Source organism: Drosophila sechellia, chromosome 2R, assembly GCF_004382195.2.
Source record: "Drosophila sechellia strain sech25 chromosome 2R, ASM438219v1, whole genome shotgun sequence".
In the NCBI taxonomy this organism is placed as follows: Eukaryota; Metazoa; Arthropoda; class Insecta; order Diptera; family Drosophilidae; genus Drosophila; species Drosophila sechellia.
The window spans coordinates 20,589,141-20,611,977 of record NC_045950.1 but is presented as its reverse complement, the minus strand read 5'-3'; the positions used below and the strand labels follow the sequence as shown (position 1 = coordinate 20,611,977).

General features: G+C 48.5%; 4 protein-coding genes across 4 annotated transcripts in view; 2 read left to right on the top strand and 2 right to left on the bottom strand.

Moving 5' to 3' along the window:
• The first annotated feature begins 9,227 nt into the window (after nucleotides 1–9,227).
• Nucleotides 9,228–10,938, top strand: LOC6618857 (vasorin). Its single transcript, XM_002043069.2, has one exon. It carries the CDS (start codon nucleotides 9,398–9,400, stop codon nucleotides 10,805–10,807), a length of 1,410 nt encoding a protein of 469 aa, XP_002043105.1. The 5' UTR covers nucleotides 9,228–9,397; the 3' UTR covers nucleotides 10,808–10,938.
• LOC6618856 (antigen 5 like allergen Cul n 1) lies at nucleotides 10,920–11,929 on the bottom strand. The gene is made up of 2 exons (XM_002043068.2): nucleotides 11,763–11,929; nucleotides 10,920–11,704 (listed from the first exon to the last, which is right to left on the bottom strand). Exons 1-2 carry the CDS (start codon nucleotides 11,919–11,921, stop codon nucleotides 10,949–10,951), a joined length of 915 nt encoding a protein of 304 aa, XP_002043104.2. The 5' UTR covers nucleotides 11,922–11,929; the 3' UTR covers nucleotides 10,920–10,948.
• A 1,090-nt stretch (nucleotides 11,930–13,019) lies between these two features.
• Nucleotides 13,020–22,837, top strand: part of LOC6618853 (nuclear hormone receptor FTZ-F1) — a 22,887-nt gene continuing 13,069 nt past the window's right edge. Inside the window, exons 1-2 of the mRNA XM_002043066.2 lie at nucleotides 13,020–13,139; nucleotides 14,140–14,336. The gene's annotated coding sequence lies outside the window, so the exon portion shown is untranslated. The remainder of the gene's footprint in view (nucleotides 13,140–14,139; nucleotides 14,337–22,837) is intronic.
• Nucleotides 18,560–20,316, bottom strand: LOC6618855 (cytochrome P450 9c1). Its single transcript, XM_002043067.2, has 3 exons — nucleotides 20,138–20,316; nucleotides 19,542–20,076; nucleotides 18,560–19,484 (listed from the first exon to the last, which is right to left on the bottom strand). Exons 1-3 carry the CDS (start codon nucleotides 20,314–20,316, stop codon nucleotides 18,630–18,632), a joined length of 1,569 nt encoding a protein of 522 aa, XP_002043103.1. The 3' UTR covers nucleotides 18,560–18,629.

Below are 22,837 nucleotides of genomic sequence, written 5' to 3'. Positions count from 1 at the left end.
ATTCGCCGAATATTCCGCCCTGACTTCGGGGCCCACCTTTGTTTTTTTCGACGAAACGAAGAAAATGATTTTCACAGGTGAATTGGAAAGCGCGTAATGTCGTAATGTTTGACTTGCCGACAGGCACTTTGCCAACACATGTCCTCGGGTCCTCACAAAGTCATCACTGAGAAAAAGAGGGAACTTCGGATTATGGGTTCCTTGCATATTAATAGACAAGACCAAAATATGGATCAAATAATTGGGAAGGGTAGGATGTATTTCTATAAAAAATCAACGAAAATTAAGGTTGATTTCGTGAAAAGACTTTGGAGACGCTGGACTTTAAGTGTACGCTCACGTGTCGCATCGAATTCGGCGGACTATGGGGCGTATGCGTATTCCACTTTTGCAAATTGGATGAAAATCTTTGGCTTTTCAGCAACGCAATCCTTTTGCCCCGTTCCGTGGCCATGTGCGATGCATCAGGCTGGAAATTGACATGTCTAACAGAGGGTTGCATTTCTCAAAAGGGCCGAAAGGGGGTACATCCAAAGGCAAGGGCGGGCCTTCCTCATTCATCATGGCATCACGGCACCATGGCACCATGGCTCCCTGGCTCCCTGGCTCCCTGGCATCCTGGCACGCCTGGCCATGTCACATAACATACGTATATGTTGTATGTGTTGTAAAAGGATATTCGGGGCCAGCAAGCAGCAGCAACAATTTCGAAGGAAAAGGATTTACAGCGCAGATCCAACACCTACACATAAGACAGGACAAGTTCTTGGCAGCTTGCTCGTGTTTTCTATTTTGCCCGGATTATTTCTGTAAACTTTTGCCCACTCCCATTCCGGAAAACAAATTCAAACAAATTGGAGAGCTCGGCTCACCTTGTTGCCCATTAAAGGAGCTGAGCTGGGCATGTGTTACGGCGCCGACGAGTGCGAAATGTGCCCGTAACTCTTGGCCCCACGTTTTGATTGCCCCCGGAACTTTAAGGAGATTGCCGGAATTCTCTCGCACTTGCTGCTACGTCTACATCAGCTTCCACTGAACTGAACCAAACTGAACTACTGGGCTGCTGTCATTTGGGGTCATTGAACCGTATGTCAAGCGGGCCGCATTTCCGGATTCCGTGTCTGTGTCTTGCAACTCCGGCGGAGTCTGCAAATAATCCCGGCTGAGTGGCCTGCTCGGAGACTCAACCTGGCTTTGATAGATGTGCACATAATTATGGCGGCTGCTCTGAATGGGCTCCCGTCTTTAAAGCGAGCAGCGTGGCCTGCTTAAAGGCCATATCCACATCGGGCCTTAATTAATGTTGCATAATTAACGGTGGCGCGGGGGCTGGGGAAAGGTAGCTTTGTAGCACAAAGTTAAAGCGCGGCAGAGAAAAACAAACCGAAAACAAAAACTTTTCTAAGCCTCTGCCGAACATAAAGCATACAAATTCTCACATCCTTGCCGAAGAACACGAAAAAAGTGCGCCCGAGCTCAAAGGAAGCAAGGTCCCAAAGGGCAAGCGGTGCCAAAGGCAAAAACAATGCCCGAAAGGGGCGTGGCCGGGCGGGAATTCCCACTTTCGGCTCTTTGTTGCTGACAGCCTTTTGGCCACCTTCGACTTGGGCGAGCGCCTTCAAATTGGCGCCAAGTTTTAATTATTCCATCATATTTATAAACTTTTGTACTTGCCACGCAGACTCATTATGTGCGTCATCCAGCCACACTCACACACAAACACCCACCCACCCACACTAAAGCAACACAACACAACATAGCACAAAGCACCCACACATAGTCGCACTTAAGCTTGAGCTGCACTGAGAAAAATAGGGATGCATAAATCAACGGCCTATGCTGTGCTTTAAAAGCTCACCATTAGTAACTTGAAAAGTCATATAGGTAAAAAGACTTTAAGATTTATTATTGCCATATGAAAACATTATTTCTTCCAGTGCACGGGGAAAGTGCCTTGTTGTTGCCGCTGTTTCCCACTTGTTTTTGTGTCGTATCACAATAATGGCTGGGCGACAACGGCAGGACAATGACGACGGCTGCTCCGTCCTGGCATCCTCCACATCAGAAGGAGTAGGGTGCCAGGAGCAAGGGGCAAGGGGCAAGGATAGGGCGGCGGCGCGAGGCGTTACTCCATAAAAATGAACAACAGCTTTTTATTGCCAAACAATGGAGGCAAAGCAGCTCTAAACAACCAGAGCAGAGCAAAGTTCGACCTTTCCCCCGCCTGGCGATCCAGTTTGCCGGAGCCCGAGTCCTTGTCTTTGTTCGCTCCTGCCGCCATTGGAAGGAGCATTTAATGAGGCTGTCGCATTATTGTTCAATTGTGCTTGGAACGGCTGAGCTGGCCAAGGAATTTCCAATAAATACGGCGGCGAAATTGAGAGAGTTGCTCTATAAAATGTTTATGGGTAAGTCGAAGGAGCGAATTAAATCAAGCATTTGCTTAAGTCAATCAAAGGCAATAGACCATTTTATGGGTAGTTAAATGCAACAGACTCTGGCCGAATGACTAAGTGTGAGCTTGGGAATAGCTAAAATGTGTCAAATATATAACTTTAACCACTATTTTAAATCCAAAATTGGCATGGAAATAGACTGGCGGAAAGGAGGTTGAATTCGGCCACCGAATAGTAGGACCTCCGCCGGAGGACTCAATTAATGGAATGGAAACGAGGAACATCCCTCCCCAAACCCATCTTCCCTAGCCACTCTTGCGCTGATGAAACTAATAACATGTCATCCGAGCTACGCACCAGGGCACACAGAGGCACCACCTCATCCCAGGACCTGACAGGACCTCCCCGAACCCCCATCCCGCTCACTGGCGCAGCACTCAAAGGCTAAACGAGGCTCAGTGCTGACACTCAAAGCCGACAAGTTAAGCCTGTCGCACATGGCGATTAAGCGGCGAAGAAGAAGGCTCCTGCTCCTGCTCCTACTCCTGTTCTGGCTGTCCCCTCCCCCAGCCTCTCTAGATTAGCACTTTGTTGCAGTTGGAAAAGGCTGGAAGCCTGGACGCCCCAAACAGTACCCCAGTGCCCGAAAGTCGCGCCCCCCTTTTTCAAGGGCTTCGTTAGCCCGCCGGCATTTTCTGTGCCCTCCAGGCTGCGGCCTCCACTACGTATGAACAATATTGAATCGCAATGCAGCTGCAGTGACGAGGAAATGGCAAGGGTGGAAGGGGGCAAGGGAACGGATGGCAGAGCGGATCCACTGAATGTGCATAGTTAGAGTGATAAACTGCTTGGCACGGAAATGGCCCTGGAAATGGAAATGATGTCGAGTGTGCCTCTGTGCATAAAAAGGCCAATTAGAGGACGACCGAGTCGCACGTTTTCCGCCAGGCACTGAGCTAAATACCTAGGATTCACCCATCAGCTTGGAGGAAAGCAAATCCTCTTATCTAATAAAATTAACAAAATTATGTATACATGTTAATCAGCTTAAAATTTGTAAATAAATTTAGCAAAATATTCTTCAGTGTACTCCGATTTCTGACCGTGCATCTAAGACCACCTCTCTAGCGGATTTTCCCCAGTGCCTTTGGTAGGCGGAGCAGCGTACACTTGGCGACTGACAAATGCCAGATTTACGAGCGAATCTAACTTTTCCCGCCTACATATATACACTCGTCCTGAGTGTTTATATTTTAGGTTTCGGCCTAGGAATTTATGGTTGCAAGCAAACTTTAAATGAACATTTCTGGGCGGGGAAGGAAATTAAATAAGTTACATGTTCCAGCAGGCCGCTCCTCCCGGCATAATCAAAAGTTTTAAATGCATCATAAAAAAGAGGAACTTTTTTCCTTCGGTCAATTTGAAAACTTGCCGGTGACGTATGTGGGGACTTATGTGTTTTATTTACTTGCCAGCAGGCCAGCGGGCTTCTGTTTATGACAAATCTAGAGGCGACAGGTGGAGGAGATCTGTCAAATGCAGTAAAAGCGCCACTGTGCACATAAAAATATTTATGAGGCCGGAGTTTCAATATCGGCGGAGCAACAAAGGCAATAACAAGTGCGCATACATTTACCTGGCGAAATCGGGCGTGTCCTTGGCTCTTGAACTTGATGTGTGGGCACAGGATACGGGCTACAGCACATATCTTAAGTGGCTGCCTAGCTGGCTTGTGCATTAAACATTGCACGGGGAGACAGGCGAAATCTGTGCCACATAAATTATCAGACAATTGCTCTTAGCCCGACTTGATGTCGCTTTTATTGACAGTTTTTGGCGCTGTTTTGGGGCCAACTCATGCGTCGATACACCAAGTACATGCGCCTGCCATGACGGGGCAAAAGGGGCCATAAAATTTCAATTATAGAAAATTGCCCCGGGCTCCGGCCCATTCATAATGTAATTAAGGGCGGAGTGCACTGAATGCTGACGTTTCAATTAAATTACGAAAATCATTCCATACGAGCCGCGCTTAATATTCATTTCGCCGACGAGCCAGCGAACAAGACTGTTGCCTACTTCCCAGCGCCGAGCTTATGTACACCAGTGCATATGTGTAGGTGTAGGTGGGGAGGTATGGCGGTGTGGAGGTATTGGTGTCTGCGATCCGAGGGACTTCCCTGTGTGTGTGTGGGCCTGTCAAGTGTGCTTTGGCGCTGTCAATTACACACATCCTTCGGCTTATGAGTGTGTGCGCAGAGGAGGAGAGGAGGAAGGACACCGAGGAGCGGGCAAGGCGTTCTGGGACACCTGGGCGGGGAAACTGTGATTGCCGGCTTACGGGCTGCATCTTTTGTTATCTCGAGGACTTCAGACTGTAGCTCGTAATTAAATTATACTGCACTTATTGCCAGCTGCCAGATTTCACCCACCCCTATCCGGCATTCAGCAATCCTTTCCCCCTCATAAAATATGCCCCGTCACGGCCAGACTTCAGTGGCAGCGCCACCGGCAATTGACCCAGTTAACTGGCCCGGGATGTCAGTTGCAATTGTCTCGGGCCTCGGGTCTCCGGCTTCGGATCTCGGATCTCGCAGCCCGGGTCGCCCACTTTCACTTCATCTAATTAAGCGACCTCTCAATGCGTGACACAATCCCCTGGCCCATAAATGAAAAATTAATCTATTTGCCCGAACTGCAGCAGTTTGTCTGGCCAACAAAGAAATCCGTTAGCTGAGCGAGCCAACTGCAGTCGCCACACTGAAAGAAAGCGGATATTCCGAGCTAATGCTAATGCTAAAACTAATTCTATAAGAAATTAGGATCAAATTTACTGCGTCAGATTATTCCATGAACAAATATTTGGTGCTGTTCCACAGCAATTTATGAATTTCTCTTTTGAGAGATTATAAAAGAGTAACATGGACAGTTCATCAGTGCTCAAATAATTAAAATTGTTACACCGTTCCGGGCGGATACCAGGAGGAGAGAGCCAAGGCACTTTACCTCGCTGACAGTAATTTAATTTGCCTGAGCAGGACAATAAGTGGGGAGTCCTTGCTGAGCAACTCTTTCCCCACTGCGGCGAGTTCGCGCGCTGAAACTTAAGTTTACGATCCAATCAAGAGCAAGACATAAAATAAATGCTGGCCAAGCAAAAGATGAAGAACTAGCGAGAGCTGCGATATGGACTCGAATGTATGTAGTAATGTATTGGAGACACTGACTGTAAAAAGCTGAGCAATAAAATTTGAAAGAAACAAGCCGAGGGAAGACGCCTGTCACGGTCTGCCGTTTTCCTCTGGCTAATGGCTTATGTAAGAGCCCGGAGCCCTGGGACAGGACCTCCGAAGGACCTCGAAAGGGTGTGAAGGCCTCCCGGGCCCGACGCCAGCCCACACAAACCCCAGCCAAAACAAACCCAAACAGCAACAGACGTAAGCGTCTTATCAGATTTTCGTGTGTTCCTTACGCCGGGGAAAGGACTCGAGTGCAGGGCGAGTACCAGGAAAACCACGGTGACGCAGAATTGGCAGGACAGCACTCGCATTAACAACTTCATTAGGGCCCGAACACACACAGACGCGGACACAGGGACACGGAGACGGACGGGCTGACTGGGCAAACACACACGCTCACGCAGCAACACACAGCAACACACAGCAACACACAACAATACACAACAACACACAGCTGCTAAACTCAACTGTGAAGTACATTAATTTTGTGGGCTTTGGCAACTGGCCATAAATCTTCGGCTTTCCTTGGGAACTAAGCGGCTATCTATATCATTGGAGGGCCAACTCGCATTGACAGCTGGATTGAATTGGGAAATGCAGCCTCGGCTGACATTTATGGGCCCCGAAAGCCGAGAACAATGCAGTGCTATCTCCCAGGACATTGGCTTCTTTGTTTTGAGAGCCAAAATTAATTAGTGCAGCCGGGTATCCGACAGGGAAACAATGTAGCCGCAACAGCAATCGGCCAAAAGAAATCAAATTACGGAGGAGCCAGCCACTGTTGACGGAGCATCCAGGGCTCCTTTCCCAGGACTAACGAATCAGGAGCAACACTTTCTGAGTGGAGGTCCGGTCCAGCCAGCCCTCGCATGTTGGCAGTGGAGCAACAAAAGTTGCATGCCGCAAATTGCCTCTTTCGTGGAGCTGGCTATAAAAATGTAGAAGGGCCAGGATACGATGGGAACAGGAACCGCAAGCCAAAGGATAACAATTGGGAAATGATTATTCAAAACAGAAGCTGGGGAGAGCTCAGTTGCCGGATATCTTTGGGGCATGTGTGAGCAATTAATCATGCAAAGCGAGAGGTCTTCATTCATGTTCCCTGGCTAACAAGAAATGTTTTAAGACCACAATTAATTAATAACATAATGCAGAAAGTCACTATTCAAATAATCAAATAGAACATTTCAGACACGTCACACATTTCCCTAATTAACATTAAAATCGGAGCTCCTCTTTACGCTTGACTTATGTTCCGGATTATTGGGCTTGTAAGTTTGAGCATTACATCCATTCTTCATCCATTATTACAGGGAAATGCTCGTACATTGCTGCCCACTCCTGGGCCTCCCCGGCGTATACTTAATATTTGAGCAGGCAAGAAGGTTGCCGGCCATTATTTGTTCATTATTCAGTTGTTATCAGCTGGATCTGAGCCAGATCCAATATACTGCCGCCTCGGGGCTTCCGGCCCACTGCCTTCTGCCTGCTGCGGTCAAAGGTCGCATTCTGTGGGCACGTCTGCCCATTAGAGACAATAATTTTCTTTAAATTTGCCGATTAAATTGAGCGCAGCGAATTCGAGTGATATCCCAGCCCAATGCCAACCGCAAGTGCGCAGTGTGTGTGCGAGTGTGTGTGCACGGGTATGCGGGTTAATGGGTGCTCTTAAAGCCAGACTAATGAATTTAGCCCGGTCCGCCGGAATTGCGAGTTTTAAATTGCGTGACAGAAGCGCTTTCAAAGGCAATTAGAAAGCGAGCGAGTGTGCAGGCTTTTTGCTGCACACTTGGTCCCGAGTTAACAGGCCATGACAGAAATATTTAGCATACATCTGGACTGGGACTGGAATCCTTGTGAGAGTCCCTTGCCCATACCCGCGTGCAGGTCACGTGGCGCCATCAGCCGCAGCGGCACTGACGACTTCCGGGAAGCGGAAGCTGTAGCCGGCCCGCATTATGGCGAATTAATGCGCCGTTATTAGACAAATGCATGACAAGCGATTCAATTAGGGCGCCATAAACTGTCGTCGCCCAGGCACATACATACATACTTGTTGTGACACTCGGCTGGGATCATTATAGTCAACTGCAGGATGGCGCAGAACAATGCGCTCGCCTGCGGATAATCAAGCGCTCTTAATGATTTCACATTCTGTCCGGCGGGAAATTGCATTTCTGCCATCGATTGCCAGCTCTAGTTTCCACTCTCGCACTCTCGCTCGCTCGCGGTGGCCATCAGAAAGCAATTTAATATTAAAATTTTCATAAATATTCAGTCAGCGAGTCGGCAGGACCTCGCTCGCATTGCCATGTTTGGCACGTTTGGAAGGGATTTTATTTCCCGATTTCCACAAGAACGACAGCCAGTGCCTTCTAACTCGACAGCTGCCCCAATTGATGGCCGTTTTTGATTCGGGCTATTAATTAACAATTCCATTATTGCAGATGTGCGAAAATTGGGCTTTAATTAAATTGCTCGTAATGCCGTAATTATTTCACACACACACACGCGCACTCTGAGTCCACATTACCCGTAATTAATGGGATTTTAGTTAAAAATACATTTTTGCTTGTAATAATGACATGGAGGCAAATACAAATACACCAGCATGTGCCTGGCATTTTCAATAAATTTAAGCACACACAGCTCATTAAATGCTTTACATGTGTTGGCTTTCCCCCAGACCCAAGCTCAAATTGTAGAAAAGTCAAGATGGAAAGTCACTGGCAGGGGGATGGGTTCTGGAAGCCCCTAATTTATGCAAATGCCTATGCTACAGTGGGCGTCTGTGGCTGCTCTGGTGTGCCTGTGCACTTATGTAAGCCTCATCAATTTTCCATTGACACAAAGAAGAGTTCCACAGCAATTGCGAATGTAAATGGGGCACCATAAAGTTCGTTAGGGCAGCTCCTCAAGAATGAAGCTCGACGAGTAGATGCTTTTCTGAAATGATTCACTTCAATCACCCAATTTGGTCTTAAACCTTTAAAGGTGTCTGATTAATTATTTCGCGCCTTTCGAAACCCTTCAGATTTTTCAAGAATAAGAACAACCTTTAAAATATTAGACTTTAAAAGGCATACTCTCTACCTACGGAAGTTCCTTTCGCGACCTCAGCAATTAAGCGGCATGGGAACCGCACATTTAATCCTAATCCCAGGAGTTGGGGAACATCCTCTCGACACATCCAGCAATCAGCATAAAGCCCCAGCGAAAAGCATTAGGCGTAATTACGAATTGGACTCAAGTCCCGACTTTTGGATGCAATGAGCTAGACAAGTCCCCATCCCGATGGGATTAGACATGACTTTTGAATCGAAACTAAGTCTCGACTCCTCGAAGTGTGAAATTGCGGCTTCATAGACCCATCAATACGGCGAATCTGACTTAACCCGTAGTGTCGTAGTGTGGGAAATGATTAATGAAAGATATCGGGGTGATAAGAAAAGCTGCAAAGGCGATAAGCGTGGGCGGGGAGCTATTTGCTGAGAGAGGGAAAGATAAAAAGGCAAAGCTTCGCCCTGCTATCTTATCAACAATTCAAATCCCAGGGGCTTCTGACTCTCCGCTCAAGCTCGCTGGCCAAATGTATTTCAATGACTAACCCAATCAGTGCAAGACCAAAGCATTTTGCTGATAAATTTATTGGAAAAATCGACTCAGAATGTGTGTGAGCTTTTCCGCCACTCGATAAGATATGGAAGTGGCACTAGCTGCGAGCCATTCACCCACTCATTCAGTGCACCGAGAACCTTTACGATGGCGAGTTTGGAAGTTAAAAGAGGTCTGACCTTTGCCCTGCTGCTGACGCAGTTGCTGGCAGCCCACGTCGCCCGGGCGGAAGTCATCGATGCGGAGGAGACGGACCGCTTCTGCTACCCGGAGTCCTCGAAGAACTCCCGGCGCTCCTGCGAGTGCAGCAACGTGAGTGCTTCTCCCTGGGGAAACCGAGCCCTGCGCATCGACTGCAGCTACAAGGACTACAAGGTGGCGGATCTCTCCCTGCTGCTGCCCCTGTACATTGACTCCCTGGACCTCTCCTGGAACGCCCTGGTCTCAGTACCGATCTTCGCTAGCGACAGTCTGCACCAGCTGAACCTGAGGCACAACAACATTTCGCAGTTGGTGTCCGGCAACTTCAAGCAACTGACCAGTTTGAGGGAGCTGTACCTGGGCTGGAACAGCATTGGCAAGCTAGAGGCCGGATCTTTTGACGGATTGCCACATCTGCAGGTCCTTGACCTGGCCCACAACAATCTGCACTTGCTGCCCGGTCATCTGTTTGCCCCGCTTTTGGTCCTGGGCACCTTGGACATATCTTGGAATCGGCGCTTCAACGAGTCTGGCGAGGATCTATACACCGGACTCGGGGTGAACTGGAAACTCTCCACCTTAAGACTGGACGCCTGCAGCCTAAATGATCTTCACCTGCCCGTAAATGCGCCGCTAAAAGAGCTTTCTCTCCGTCGAAACCAGTTGAAGCGGATTCCCACACAGCTGCCGGAGACTTTACTCCGCCTGGACATCAGCGACAATCTGCTGGAGGAGCTGCTGCCGGAGGACACGGCCAATCTCACCCAGGTGCGCCAGTTGTTTATCGAGGACATGTCGCTGCTCCAGAGGGTGGTGGCAAATACCCTGACCCACCTAGATGTCCTCGAGACATTGAGCTTCCAGAACAGTCGTCAGCTTAGCCACCTGGACGCGGAGGCCTTTGGACCCATTATGACCACCTCCTCCAAAAAAATAGCTCTGCGATCGCTGAGCTTTCGCGGCACTATGCTGCGCACCTTTAATTCCACGCTGGCGCCGCTTTTTACTCAGCTTGCCGAACTGGATCTCAACGGTCTGCCGCTGCAGTGTGACTGCGAGCTCGTCTGGCTGAAGCAGCTCCCGGTCCAAACCAACGGGCGCTGCTACAAGCCGGCCCGCATCCGCGGCATGCTGGTCACCTCAGCCCGCGGCGACGCCTTCAGCTGCGACACCTGGCCGAGATGGGCCTACGGCCTGGTGGTGCTCTCACTGATCGCCCTCAGCGCCGCGGGCATCTACCTGATCGTCATGGGACTGAGACCCCACCGGGGAGTCACCATGCGCCGCAAGGTGGGTGCCGGCAGTCCCTACGCCCGCGTCACCATCGAGCCCAATCGCCAGGAGAATCCCCACTAGATGTCGCCCAGTGTCCCAGTAGCGCCTAAGTTCTTGTAGTCAATCTTGGAAAATCACAAACAGAAAATGTAAAGAATTTTAATCTAGTGAAAGTTACATTTGAAATATATTTAAGAAAGTACCCATTCAAATCCAGGTATATTAAAGACGTCCCAACTTGATATTGGAATGGAAGGCTACACCACGATCAGCTCCCAAAGCATTCGATGGTCGGGATGGGCTGTACTTGATCCTAATCCTAAGTGGCTGCTTTGAGTGAAAGCGGTCGACGGTGTTTACATCGTATTCTTCCTGCAGAGCGCAGAGATTGGGGTAGCGCGGATTCCTTCCCGACCTGCATCCTGTGGCAGCCACGCCCACCTGGTAGACCTGCTCGTGGGGCATATTCCCGCGGGCAAAGTTACAGACTATGAACTGCTGGTGCCACAGCACGTGACTCTTCTGACGGAGCACGCCGCATCCCATGTGGGTGGAGCTTTCCTGTATCAACTGCCGAAAACTAGTGATATTGCTAGCTGGATCGGCGGCTTGCAGATCCTTGTTGGCTCTCATGTACTGGCGAAACCAGTTGGAGATCTTGTGGCGCAGCAGCTCCAAGTCGCTGTGCTTTCCCGCACTGAAGATCACGTGGCCGGTCAGCTGGCCCACGTGCTTGAATCGCCTGGTGTTGCGGCATCCGTCGCCGGACAAACTGCACCTCTTGGCCGCCAGCTCAGCCAGCTGTGCCAGCTCGGGGTCCCAGCGGACACTAGCCATTCGGTGGGCGGGTCCGAAGGCGGAGACTCCGCCCGAAGCCACCTGGTTGCGATAGAAGTTTACCTTATGCACAATAAACGCCTGCAGCTGATTGCTGAGCGGGACTAGTCTTGCCTCCCTTCCGCAATCGAGTCCAAACGTCTGGATCGTATAAGGCATTTGATATTTTATGAGGATCCGTATAGGGAATGCCACTCACCCCGTTGTTGTTGCACGCTACGTGGTCGGTGGAACGCGGACACCAGTGCTCCTGGCAGTAGTCCCAGGAGTAGCCGGGAAAGGGGTTGAAGGAAACTACCACCAGGCAGGTGAACCACACTCTGATCGGAAACATTGTTGACTGTGGAAGGGAGGCCATTTACTCTGAAGTCAATCAGTACGAGGCCAGAAAATTTCGATTTTCACGGCTTAATAATCCCAAAAATGCGAAAACAAATCTATAATACATACGAATGTGTATAGATGATATATGGCAAGTCAAAGCAATAAACAGTTCATCTTCACAGCTACAAATGGTTTTTAAAAAATTAATTAATTTGTCCCTCTGCTCGTATTTAAGCCCAATTGAATTGAATTAAACCTGTCAATATGCCACTTGCGCTGAGTCCTTGGCTGGGGGTGACCAGAATTGATATGCCCGACCCACTGGCAGCACTCCATTGTGCGCGGCATTAAGAAAAATAATAATACAGTATGTAATAGTCGCGTCGTAAATACTCGGACCAACAGCTTCAGCTGCGAGGGTGGCGAGAGATTTACGAGCCTCGCGAAACTGGAATTCGCATAAATAAATATTTTTTGTATCTCCTTTCCCGTCTGGACACCACCCACCAGCATGGCGCGAATTATTAATTTCGATATCTGACTGGCAATTATGGTGCCCAAAATGGACGGGCGTTCTTTTTTGCTCATGAATTAGTTAATAGGGGATCCGAAAAATGTGGATTGCTCATACCAGCACTACAAGTTGGAGGTTCGTCCCTTGCAGCTCTTGATTAAAGAATAAATGTTGTTCAGGAGCCATTCTAAATTATATTCAGGACTTCAAGCAGAAGGAAATTAAAGTAAGAACTAGTTTTGCCATATCAGTAGAAACGTTGTTGTAAATCCATCCCTTGATGCCCTAATCCGCATTTCTATGGCCAGTTGTGGGGCAATTATTGACAAGTAATTTGTATTTCACTACGACAATCTATCAATGACTAGCTCGTCATAGGCGACGCCTGTGCATATTAATTGTGGGCCATTTTCACGCCGTCTGTGGGCCAAAGCAGAATCCAAAGGCAAAGGATGCGGTCTCTCCGGGCGCCTGCGTCCTGCGTCCGTGTGCCAGTGGCCCAGTGCCACGAGTTGCATGCCACTCCGAAGGCGAGTCCGAATGCGAGGCTGAGTCCGAACCGAATCCGAATCCGAGCCCAACTCGGAGCCACCAGCATCCGGAGGCGGGCTGTGTGCCAGTTGGAATTGGTGCGTCGAGGCGAGTGGACGCGCTGGCGGATGATTGATGCGAACATTGCATATACGTCGTGTGTGCGGTTCAAACGTTCGGCGGTTGTGTGTGCGGACTGGGAAGCTGGTGAGCTGGGAAGGAGCACCGAGGAGCACTAGCTAACTCGAGGACCCGTTAATTGTGTGCTTGACGGTCTGGCATTGGCCGTGCGAATTATAAACCGCTTTCGAGTTCCGCCGGCCGATGTTGTCCTGGCGCTCGTCAATGAATTATAGTGTCCTAATACCAATTGACAGGGAGAGCAGCGTTGGGGGCATGAATAAAATATCAAAAGCATTTTGAGCCCCAGCTCTGGCTGGCGTTATCATCGCGAATGAGCAAGGGCAATTCTCCGGTGTGCCGATGCTCAAGTTGATTTCATTGCTCGTATCTGGGCGAGCACACATCCCCTTTGCATTATTAAATATTCAGCGTTTATACGCAACAACAAAAAGTCGTTGCTCTTGCTTTCGCCCTTTGCCCCATTTTTTCCCATCTCGTCTTTTCGGCGAATCTCAAGCTGAGAAGCAAAACAATCCTAATGTACATTGACAGTGTGGTCGGAGAGGAAGCCATCCTACTGGGCCATGTCGCCAGACATCTATATCCACATCCACATCCACATCCGGATTCGCCCAGCGGGCTTAGCGAGTCATGTTTACTTAATGGATACGCCCGGCAACTATTAAGTGCTCCCCAACCGCTCCTTCGCCTCCAATTTACCACCAAGCAGGGCGGAGCGAATGTTAGATTCAATATGGTCCTGCCAGTTAGCCACATTGTCTGAATGTGCAATACAGCCACGGCTGCAGCTAAGCTCGCTGGCGGAGATTAGGAGCACCCTGCTAGAGCCATTATACGCACTTATTATCATTATTATCCGGAATTACCCCACCAGAAATACTGAGCCCAGAATTACGGACTTGATCGTCCCCGGGGACGGCAACCTGCATTGGTTTATCTCGCTAGCCCCATCTCCAGACCATTACCCTTCCCACAGGACAGCAAAGGCATTCCGCGCAGGACTCGCTGCGTCCAGATTCCTTTGCTTTCCTTTTTAATTTTAATGCGAATCTTCCTGCTGCAGGACAGCGGCTAAGGCGGCAAAGGGCGGCAGGTGAGAGCAGTGGAAGCGGAGCCCCAGGCAAAAACCCAGAAAGAATTAAGCCAAGTTGAAGAGCGAGCAAGAAACCCCGCCAGCGGGCGGTCCAACAGCCAACTTCATTTACGTCTGAAACGCAGTTGAAATAAACGACTTCACGACACTGGCGGATTTCCTAAAAAGTAAGTTAAGCCTATGCCACCACCTGTCATCCCTCACCCATCAACCAACCACCCACCACCCACGCCAATCCTCACCTGCACTCGCTCTCGGCATTCCGGAGCAGCTCATTAAGCCCGGGTGTCGGGGGAAGCTGGGAAAGTTCCAAAGACGGTACACGGTAAATAATAAAGCAAAACAATTGGAATATCCAATTGGTTGTGGTTCATCACTATAGTCACATAAATAATATTTGAGTTTCCTCAATATACAATTAGAACATATTTAATATGACATAATGCTCCTAATCCTATTCTATATATTTTTCAAGCTAATATTAAATTGAAGCAATTAAATATATAGAACACTTATCCAGTTAAATGAATCGTAATTAAATGGTTTCGAGCACAACGTGATTCCAAGTTCAGCGCGCAAGCGAAAGTATCGAGTTGATTTGGCTTAGACAGAAGTTCTTTGAGGCCGAAACCCCGTATTTTCCGCCATGTAAGAGTGCCGGTGGCCAAAAGGCCAAAGTGGGCGGCAGCCAAAGACGATTGTGCTTTTGGCCAGTTGGCATTGTTTCAACTCGGAGGCGGATGTGCCGTCGGAGGCGGCATTTCTGCTCCCGCCACTCGCATTCCGCTCATCCGAGCCAAGTTCCCGCATTCCAAGCCGTTTCCTGCCGCCCCTCCGGCCGCCTTCCATCCACCAGATATTTACAATTGTCGAGGGCGGCTAATTAAATTTCACAGCGTGGGCTTGGACGAGCTCAAGCGATTCATTTGGCCTACTGCGGAGCACCCGCTTTTGTTTATGTTGCACCTACGGGCGGAATCGGGAATCGGTAGTCCGGAATCCGAAGCCCGGATGCAACTGGCAGCACTGCATGTGGTTGTGCAGGCAGGGGGGTGGGATAGGGTGCCCGAGGGTTTAGGAATGGCCACAGCTGGCGGCGGAGTAATATTAAAAGTTTTTACCTACGGCTTCCTGTCAGCTGCCACATGCCACATCCTCACTCGGCTGGTGGCGGAAAGGGGATCCCCAACCCAGCGCAGCCCAACGCCAGGGAACCAACCGAAAAATGTCACACAAATGTGGACCAAAGCGATTTATGTGCAGCAGCTCAGTTATGACAATGCCAGCAATGCAAATTCACGCTTTGCCAACCGAATGTGCATTAGACAATAATACTGGAAGTGGGTGTGCCACCCATATGTGGCACGTACATGTATATGCCAGCCAGGATCTTGCAGCCTGGCTGACAGAGCAGCAAGGACGAGCCAGGACCAACCAACAGAAACTCGATTGCCATCGCATAAACAAAAATGTTGCAGAAATTGCTGTAATGCGGCGGAGCATTAAATAAAAACCGAAAATAAAATTATGTTTATTTTCCCCATCTCAACGCAAATGTGTGTGTGCGAGTGTAAGTGTGTGTGTGTGCTTGTGTGTGGCTTCTGGAGGAGGTCTTCAGAAACTTGCCAACGACACAAGAAACTTTCTCTTGAAGCACTCTCCAAATTATGCTTTTCCTTCTTGTTTTCCTTATGGGGGAAACTTGCTTACACCGAATTCAAGAGACGTTAACAACGTTTTTCCCGAGCTGGGGACGCAGGGGGGGCTGGAAAGGCAAGGCCCTACAAGCTGCGATAAGCGAAAGGAGAGCACATTCAGATGGGGCTCAGATATTTGACTAAGAGGGAACAAACAATGTCAGGCGATTCAATTACATAGTTTCGAAATACGGAGACTTTAGCATCCTGGCCATTGTGACATTATAGGCCATTACGGCATCTTAAAGTTGGGATTTGATTAAGGACTTGCATTGGCTGAATGCTTAAGTGCATATCCTTTTGCTGGAAGCTAACTCACATTGATGATCCAGCAAATTTTCCACGGACGAAGAAGCAAGCAAATAAGACAATTTTTCAATACTTATAATTATCCATTTGTCACCGCTTTTCTGTCGATGATTGAACGCCAGGACTAGGAATTTTCACAAAAGGTGCGCATACACGAGGGAAAGCACTTGACACACAGCCATACGAACGCTATCGCTTCGTGCTTATCGCAAAACGCATCGCAGCAAGGCAGAAAGCGTAGGAGGAGCTGGGAAAGCTGGAAAAAGGGAAAGCCGGAGGGAAAACTCGTGTGCGACAGTTTGCCATTGTGCCAAATTGTTAATGCTCAGCATTCTCGGCTCGCCTTCTCCTTTTGGCCGCTGCCTCGTCTCATTGTTCCTGGCATTATCATTGTATCGTCGTCATCGCTGTTATTCTCCTATTCGCCTGCTTTTCCCGCACCCTTCCTTTTTATTTCGTTCGCTCTGCCTTCTCTGTTTTTCTTTTTTATATTTTGCGTCTGCCGGGAAAATGTAATGCTTCTGGTGGCGTCTGGCGGTCGCGGCGCCAAAGTTTCTTTATGACCTCTGCTCTGTATCGGGGATAACACCCCACACATACCACATTTATATATATATATATATATATATATATAGTATCCAGGCCACATTTGTGTGGGTGAATTGATTGATAAGGTTGCTGTGAACAAAACAGAAAACAGGAGTGGCAACAGAACGCATTTGTAGAAATAGCTCTGCTGGTGTCGCCACAGTTTATGACGTTTTCCAGATTACGCATACGCAGCGCTGGCATTTGAAGATTACGCATACGCAGCGTTGACAAGGCAAGCAGCAGGCAGGCGGAACTCGAATGCAGCCACCCAAAAACCGAAGGAGAGTCTCGAAACATGACGCTCCCGGCGGCTAGCTGCGAAACTGAGAAGCGGGAAACTGGGAAGCTGGGAAACGAGCAAACTTCGGCCATAAAACGAACGGCCAGAACCGCAAAGCGTTTGCTTAGTTATCCCCGCCAGCATCTCGCAAACTTTTCGCTTTAATTCCACTTTCCGCTGCCTTTGTCTCATTTTTAAGCAAATATTGTGGTAGACTTACACACATCCACTTCCACGTCCATGTGCGATTGCCGCCGGCCTATTTGCTCCTCCACATGTGACTCAATCCGACCAGTTTTGCATGGGCAGCATTGTTGCAGCGAGGACGACAACAAGGCTGCCAATAAAAAACATCCAACTAATTTGAAGCGCGTTGAAAGTTTTACGAATCTCGAGGCCCCAAGTTATATGCAACTAATTACGTGCGTTACATTGTGCGAATGGTAAATGGGTGTGTGGGTGGGTCTGTGGGGGTGTGGATGTTTGCACGGCCATATCTGGTAATTGCCTTCGCCTTTTTACGGCCCTGGGGTCTTAGCCTAATGACCATAGGCGTGCTCCGGACTTGACCACCGTCACCACGGCCATCAATAGATGCAGAAAGTTGGGCCAAGTTCTTCGAGCTAATCAGATTTACAGGCCAAGTGGATTACCAGTACGACGCAGTAAACATGGCTTACAAAGTACCACTAAATGTAAAGAGCTGAAACTAAGCAGGTTAGCGCAATATTAGTGCAGTTGTAAAGTCGTAAAGTAGATGAAGTACAGTGGGATATGGTTTGCAATCAAAAGCAGCCCACTTTGAGTTTCCCAGGGTTATGGAAAACGTTGGAACCGAACGTTTTCGGAAACGAAAACAGAACGCCAAGGACTTCTGACCGATTTCTGCATTTCAGTGGGCCAAATACTAACTAACTTCACTTGGTTTTCCAGATTAGCCACCTTAGTCACCGCGAATTTCGAATATATATCTTGCAACACAGTTTGATGTTAATTATCTGACTTTGCTGCACAGCATATTTTTGACAGACTATTGCGGGGTGTGAAAATCGAAGGAGGAGGGAATCTTTTGCCTTACCAGCCATCGTTTTTCCTGCCCTGCGACAGTGATTTTATGACACGAGTGTAATATAATTCATATTGTAACGAAAAATTTTAATGCCGCCTGAAAAATACCTCCCAATAAATAATCCTTAATGTCCCGTGTGTGTGAGTGGGTGGCTGTGCTGGTGTGCGAGTGGGCGGGAGGGCGTATGTGTGGCTGCTGACGCCGCCCACCAGCCACACCCCCTGTTATTTTATGCGGTGTAACCGCAACACATACAACCTAGGTGGTCGGACGAGGCCATCATGTCCTGACAGTATTATGACGTTGCTCGTCGCCCGCTCCAAACTCGGAATCTCTGCCCGTGACATGGACTTTAAAGCCGGAGGACCCAGGGAAAACAAAGCGAATGGAGAATGAAACATGGCCGCGACAAATTTGTCAGCACAAGGGTGTCCAGATGAAATAAATGGACCGTTTTTGATTCGTTTTCTCTCGCTTTATTAATATTTATGTGTGTCTGGGGGCGTGTTTTTAATTAAGCGGGTCCACGGGACTCCAACTTGCACCAGAACAGCTCCCGGGGCATCAGTCGGAAGCCGGAGATGCTGCTCATCATGTCCGCCGGAGTGCGATCCGTGGGCTTCAGGTTGTAGCGCAGGACCAGCTGGAAGATCAGGGACTTCACCTCCATGAGAGCCAGCCGGTTGCCGATGCAGCTTCGTTGGCCCACTCCAAAGGGCAGGTACGTGAACTGCCGGATCTCGTGCTTGTGTTCCTCGTCAAAGCGCTCTGGTCGGAACTCCTCGGGCTCCGGGAAGTTATCCGGGTCATGATGAAGTGCCCCCACGTTAATGTGCACTAGGTCGTCCTCCCGCAGCTTAACCACTACCTCTCCCTCCTCGTCCTTCAACTGGAAATCAGACCCACACATTCGATCCACGATGAACGCCGGTGGCCACTTTCTTAACGACTCGGACACCACGCAGTCCAGATACTTCATGCCCATCAGGGTGTCGTAGTCTAGTGGCTTTTCACCCAACTGCTCCTTTACGGCCCGGATCTCCTCGAGCAATTTATTCTGCACTTCGGGATTCATCATGAGTTCGTAACTGGTGAAGCTGAGGCAGGTGGCCACCGTTTCGAATCCTGCTGAGAAGAACAAGAGGCACTGGGCCAGCAAGTCGTCATCGTTGAATTCGGCCCTATCTTGCTGTGCTCCACTCTCCTCTGATCCTTCTTGCTCTGCCTTAAACTGTCTCTGGGCCTCCATCAGCAGATGAATCATATCGGGCCGCACGATACTCTGCTCCTTTCGATACTTCATGGCATCGAAGACCAGCTTTTTGAAGTAGTCCACGTTGTTCATGTCCATCACGGGGACCCGAAGTGCCTAGTAGAAAGGAAAGGTTTTACAACATCAATAAAGAATGGAGAGGTCATAGCTTACCTTCATTAATTTTGGCATCAGAATGTATAGCATTACTTTGAGTCCGCCCCAGAAAGTAAACTCCGAGATGCGCTGGCCGATGGAAAAGAACTCGTTGTTGGGATCCTTGAAGGAATTCACTTGGATGCCAAAGGCAGCCGTCGCGATCACGTCGTTGGTGTAGCGCGTGAAGAAGTCCTTTAGCTCCAGTTCGGAAGTGCCGGCATCCAGTTGGCGCTGCACGAAGTCCACCGCCTCTACATTGCAGAAATGGATGAGCTCGAACATCTGGCGGATCTTGAGGCTGGTGAAGGTGGGCGTCAGCGTGTTGCGCATTTGCTTCCAGCGACGATCCCGCAGACTGAGCAAGCTCTTGGAAATCACGCTGGTATCGTTGAATCCATCAGTTATCCCCTTGCGATGGTTGCTGAAGGTATCGAAGTTCTTGATGCCCACCTGGCGAATGAGTTCCGGGTCGGAGAGATAGTATAGGGGATCCCGCAGACTGTAGACTCCATAGACCTTGTGCTGCTTCAGACGCAAGTGCAGGTCAATGCTAATGGAAACGGTAAAGCGTAACTAGAAGGAGCTAAAAGAGGGTCGTCATATTTACTTACCTATGTTTTATATATGACTCTTTACCCATCAGCACCGACCAGGGAATATTTCCCAGCAGAGGAATGGGCTTTTCGTGGGCCACGCCCCTCTTCGAGAAGTACCCGAAGGTGTAGACGGACCATTTGTACAATAGCAAACCGATGAAGGCCACGAATATCGACAACTCCACGAAAACCATGACGGGATTTTGGGGATTGTGAGTGGGAGCAGGGAGTAGGGGACTCTAATCGAGCTGCGCAGCGCGGGGAGGTTCCCGAAAATTCAGAGAGCGACTTCGCCAGTCAACTGACGGAACGCCACTGAAATAAACAATGCGCGCTCTTTCTGTATATATATAAGCTATCTCGGAGAGAGATACTATGGGCACATATATAGCGAGAGAGAAAAAACCGGCGAAAAGTGTGAATGTGTGTATGAGTTTACCTGATTAAGCGAAAAAAACAAACATTAAGAGAGTAGGTTTACTTATCAATTAGCATTGGAAGTCACATGAAAATTATGGAGATACATATATTTATAAGAACTATCTGCATGGTATTGCAAGCCACACTAACCAAATATTCAAAAACCACAGCAGCTACAAATTTCGGCGCAACTTTCAACCCCATTGCGAAATGGGAAAAACAAATGACGTAACTGAGATATAAATAGATCCTAATCGAAATATTCCATTAGATGGTAGCAGGATGGCCACACACAAAACGGATTAATCCGAACAGATAACTCCAATCTGATGACTAAGCTACTTTGCTGGTTTCCTGGAGTAAACTCACTAAAGTCCATGAGCATGTGCCACTAGATTCAGTTCTCAGCCGAGATGAACATGGCATTCGGCATGTCATGCCTAATCTCATTGGCATAAACTAATTTCAGCACTAATCCCCCAAAGCGACTCAACTATTTATTATAAAGGACTTAGCGAAGACAGCCCCGTGGATTGGGAGCTGGGGGTTGCTTAAGGAGCCGAGGGAGCTACGTGCCTGGGATCTTCCCGCAGTGGCGACCTCAAACTAAAAGACGAACTCAAACTCAAACTCTCTCCCTCGCTGCATCTACACTGGCAAAGCCATAGGCCGTTTAAATCATATCTGATTAAATATATATACAATAAAAATATAGGTTTGGTTTTCCACTACTTAAATTGCTAACAGGCGGAAGGATCGCTAACAAATCAGAATTCCAATCTTAAAACACTCTTCCAAGTGGAGCAGTATCCTTTTGAGAAGTAAAACCCTGTATGATTATGGTGATAGCTTAATGCAATGGCTTTAGTGTGCCGGCATCCAGCTTCTAACTCGCTCTAATCGGAGAGGTCCTGAGCGAAGTCCTTGGCCATCCAACTCACGTCCCGGCCAAATGACAAAATTTGCTTGCATTTAGTGCGACGCTAACAGGAAATTATTGCACTGCTTGCAGGACGAGGGAGCGATGGAGCCATGGAAAGGACCACAAAGGACGATGAAGACAAAAAGCCAACAAATCGGTTGGCAGGCAAAAATCCCATTTGATTCAGCGGTCAGTCCGGAATATCAAATGAGAGCAAAATCAATCTCTCGCTCGTCCTTTGAGCTCCAGTTCTCGCCTTGTTGTTGGGAGCTAAGTCTGTCTTCCAATGGAACTGCTTGTTGCGGCCAGGGGCGCAGAAGGGCCGAAAAAAAGGGGATCGCTTAAGTTCTATCCTTTCAATTGTCCTTCTTATGATGATACATAAGTTATGTTAGCTTTCCACATGAATGGGACCCCTTTTTATACATATATCCTACGCCACTGGCCTTCTTCATCGTTTTTGTTTCTGCTGGATATCAAATGTGTTTACATTGGCAAAAATGGGTCGAGGTGGGCGAGTTCAGGGGGAGCTGGTGTGGAGTGGAGTGGAGTGGGGCAAATGGCCAAGTACTTGAAGACGCTTTTTTTGCACTTCATTGGCAACCGATGGGTTTGGGCCATTTGAATCGTTCGTCCTCGCAATCGACCTTGTTCGTTGGCTTTGTTGCTGTTGACTTGGCCGTTTGCGAGTCTGTTTTCGCTTCCCTTTGCCTTTCCGTTCGCCATTAGGACTCAAGTGCCGCCAAGTTGTGCACCTAAGTGGGATCCTCTTTGATGTCCGCCCAAATACCCAAAGTCAATGTTTTGACATTCTGCCTCTAATTAGGCCAAAACGCTCTGTTTTCTCTCTAATCAAACGGATAATAACGCTATCGCGGCCGCGCACACAAGCGCAAACATTTGCCCAGCCAGTAAGTGTGTGTGGTTTCGAGTGCCCAGAGCGGTGTGCATAAGGTGCTTCAGGAGGGAGATGGGCGGAAGTGGGTGGTGCACTTGACATATATCCTGCATTCACCATAACCACCCACCCAAGAAGGTAGGAGGGAATGTGGGGTAGAAACATAACAAATACTCTCGCAAAAAATCTAGAGCTCATCTTTATTTTGTGTACCATTCGTTGTGATGATAGCATCATTAAATTATTTAAAATGCTTAGGGCTTAGATTGTATTAACTTTAATACAGTTGATTGAATTGCTTTTGGAACGCCTTGAAGCAAACACTTGGCCACTGATGCGAATTCCGACTACGAGTTTCCTCTCTTGTACGTACGTCCTGCCATGCTGAACTTTAATGTGTCCTCCCCTCTTCCTGATGTATGATTTGATAATTTATAATTAAAATAAACAGACAATGCAGGACATCATACATAAG

Excerpts from the sequence above, each read along its gene's own strand:
- LOC6618857 (XM_002043069.2), top strand. The coding sequence starts at position 9,398 with ATGGCGAGTTTGGAAGTTAAAAGAGGTCTGACCTTTGCCCTGCTGCTG.
- LOC6618856 (XM_002043068.2), bottom strand. The coding sequence starts at position 11,921 with ATGGCCTCCCTTCCACAGTCAACAATGTTTCCGATCAGAGTGTGGTTC. Across the intron at positions 11,705-11,762 it reads TAGCGTGCAACAACAACGGG|ACGTTTGGACTCGATTGCGG; the intron begins GTGAGTGGCATT and ends TATACGATCCAG.
- LOC6618855 (XM_002043067.2), bottom strand. The coding sequence starts at position 20,316 with ATGGTTTTCGTGGAGTTGTCGATATTCGTGGCCTTCATCGGTTTGCTA. Across the intron at positions 20,077-20,137 it reads GAGTCATATATAAAACATAG|CATTGACCTGCACTTGCGTC; the intron begins GTAAGTAAATAT and ends CGTTTCCATTAG. Across the intron at positions 19,485-19,541 it reads TGATGCCAAAATTAATGAAG|GCACTTCGGGTCCCCGTGAT; the intron begins GTAAGCTATGAC and ends CCTTTCTACTAG.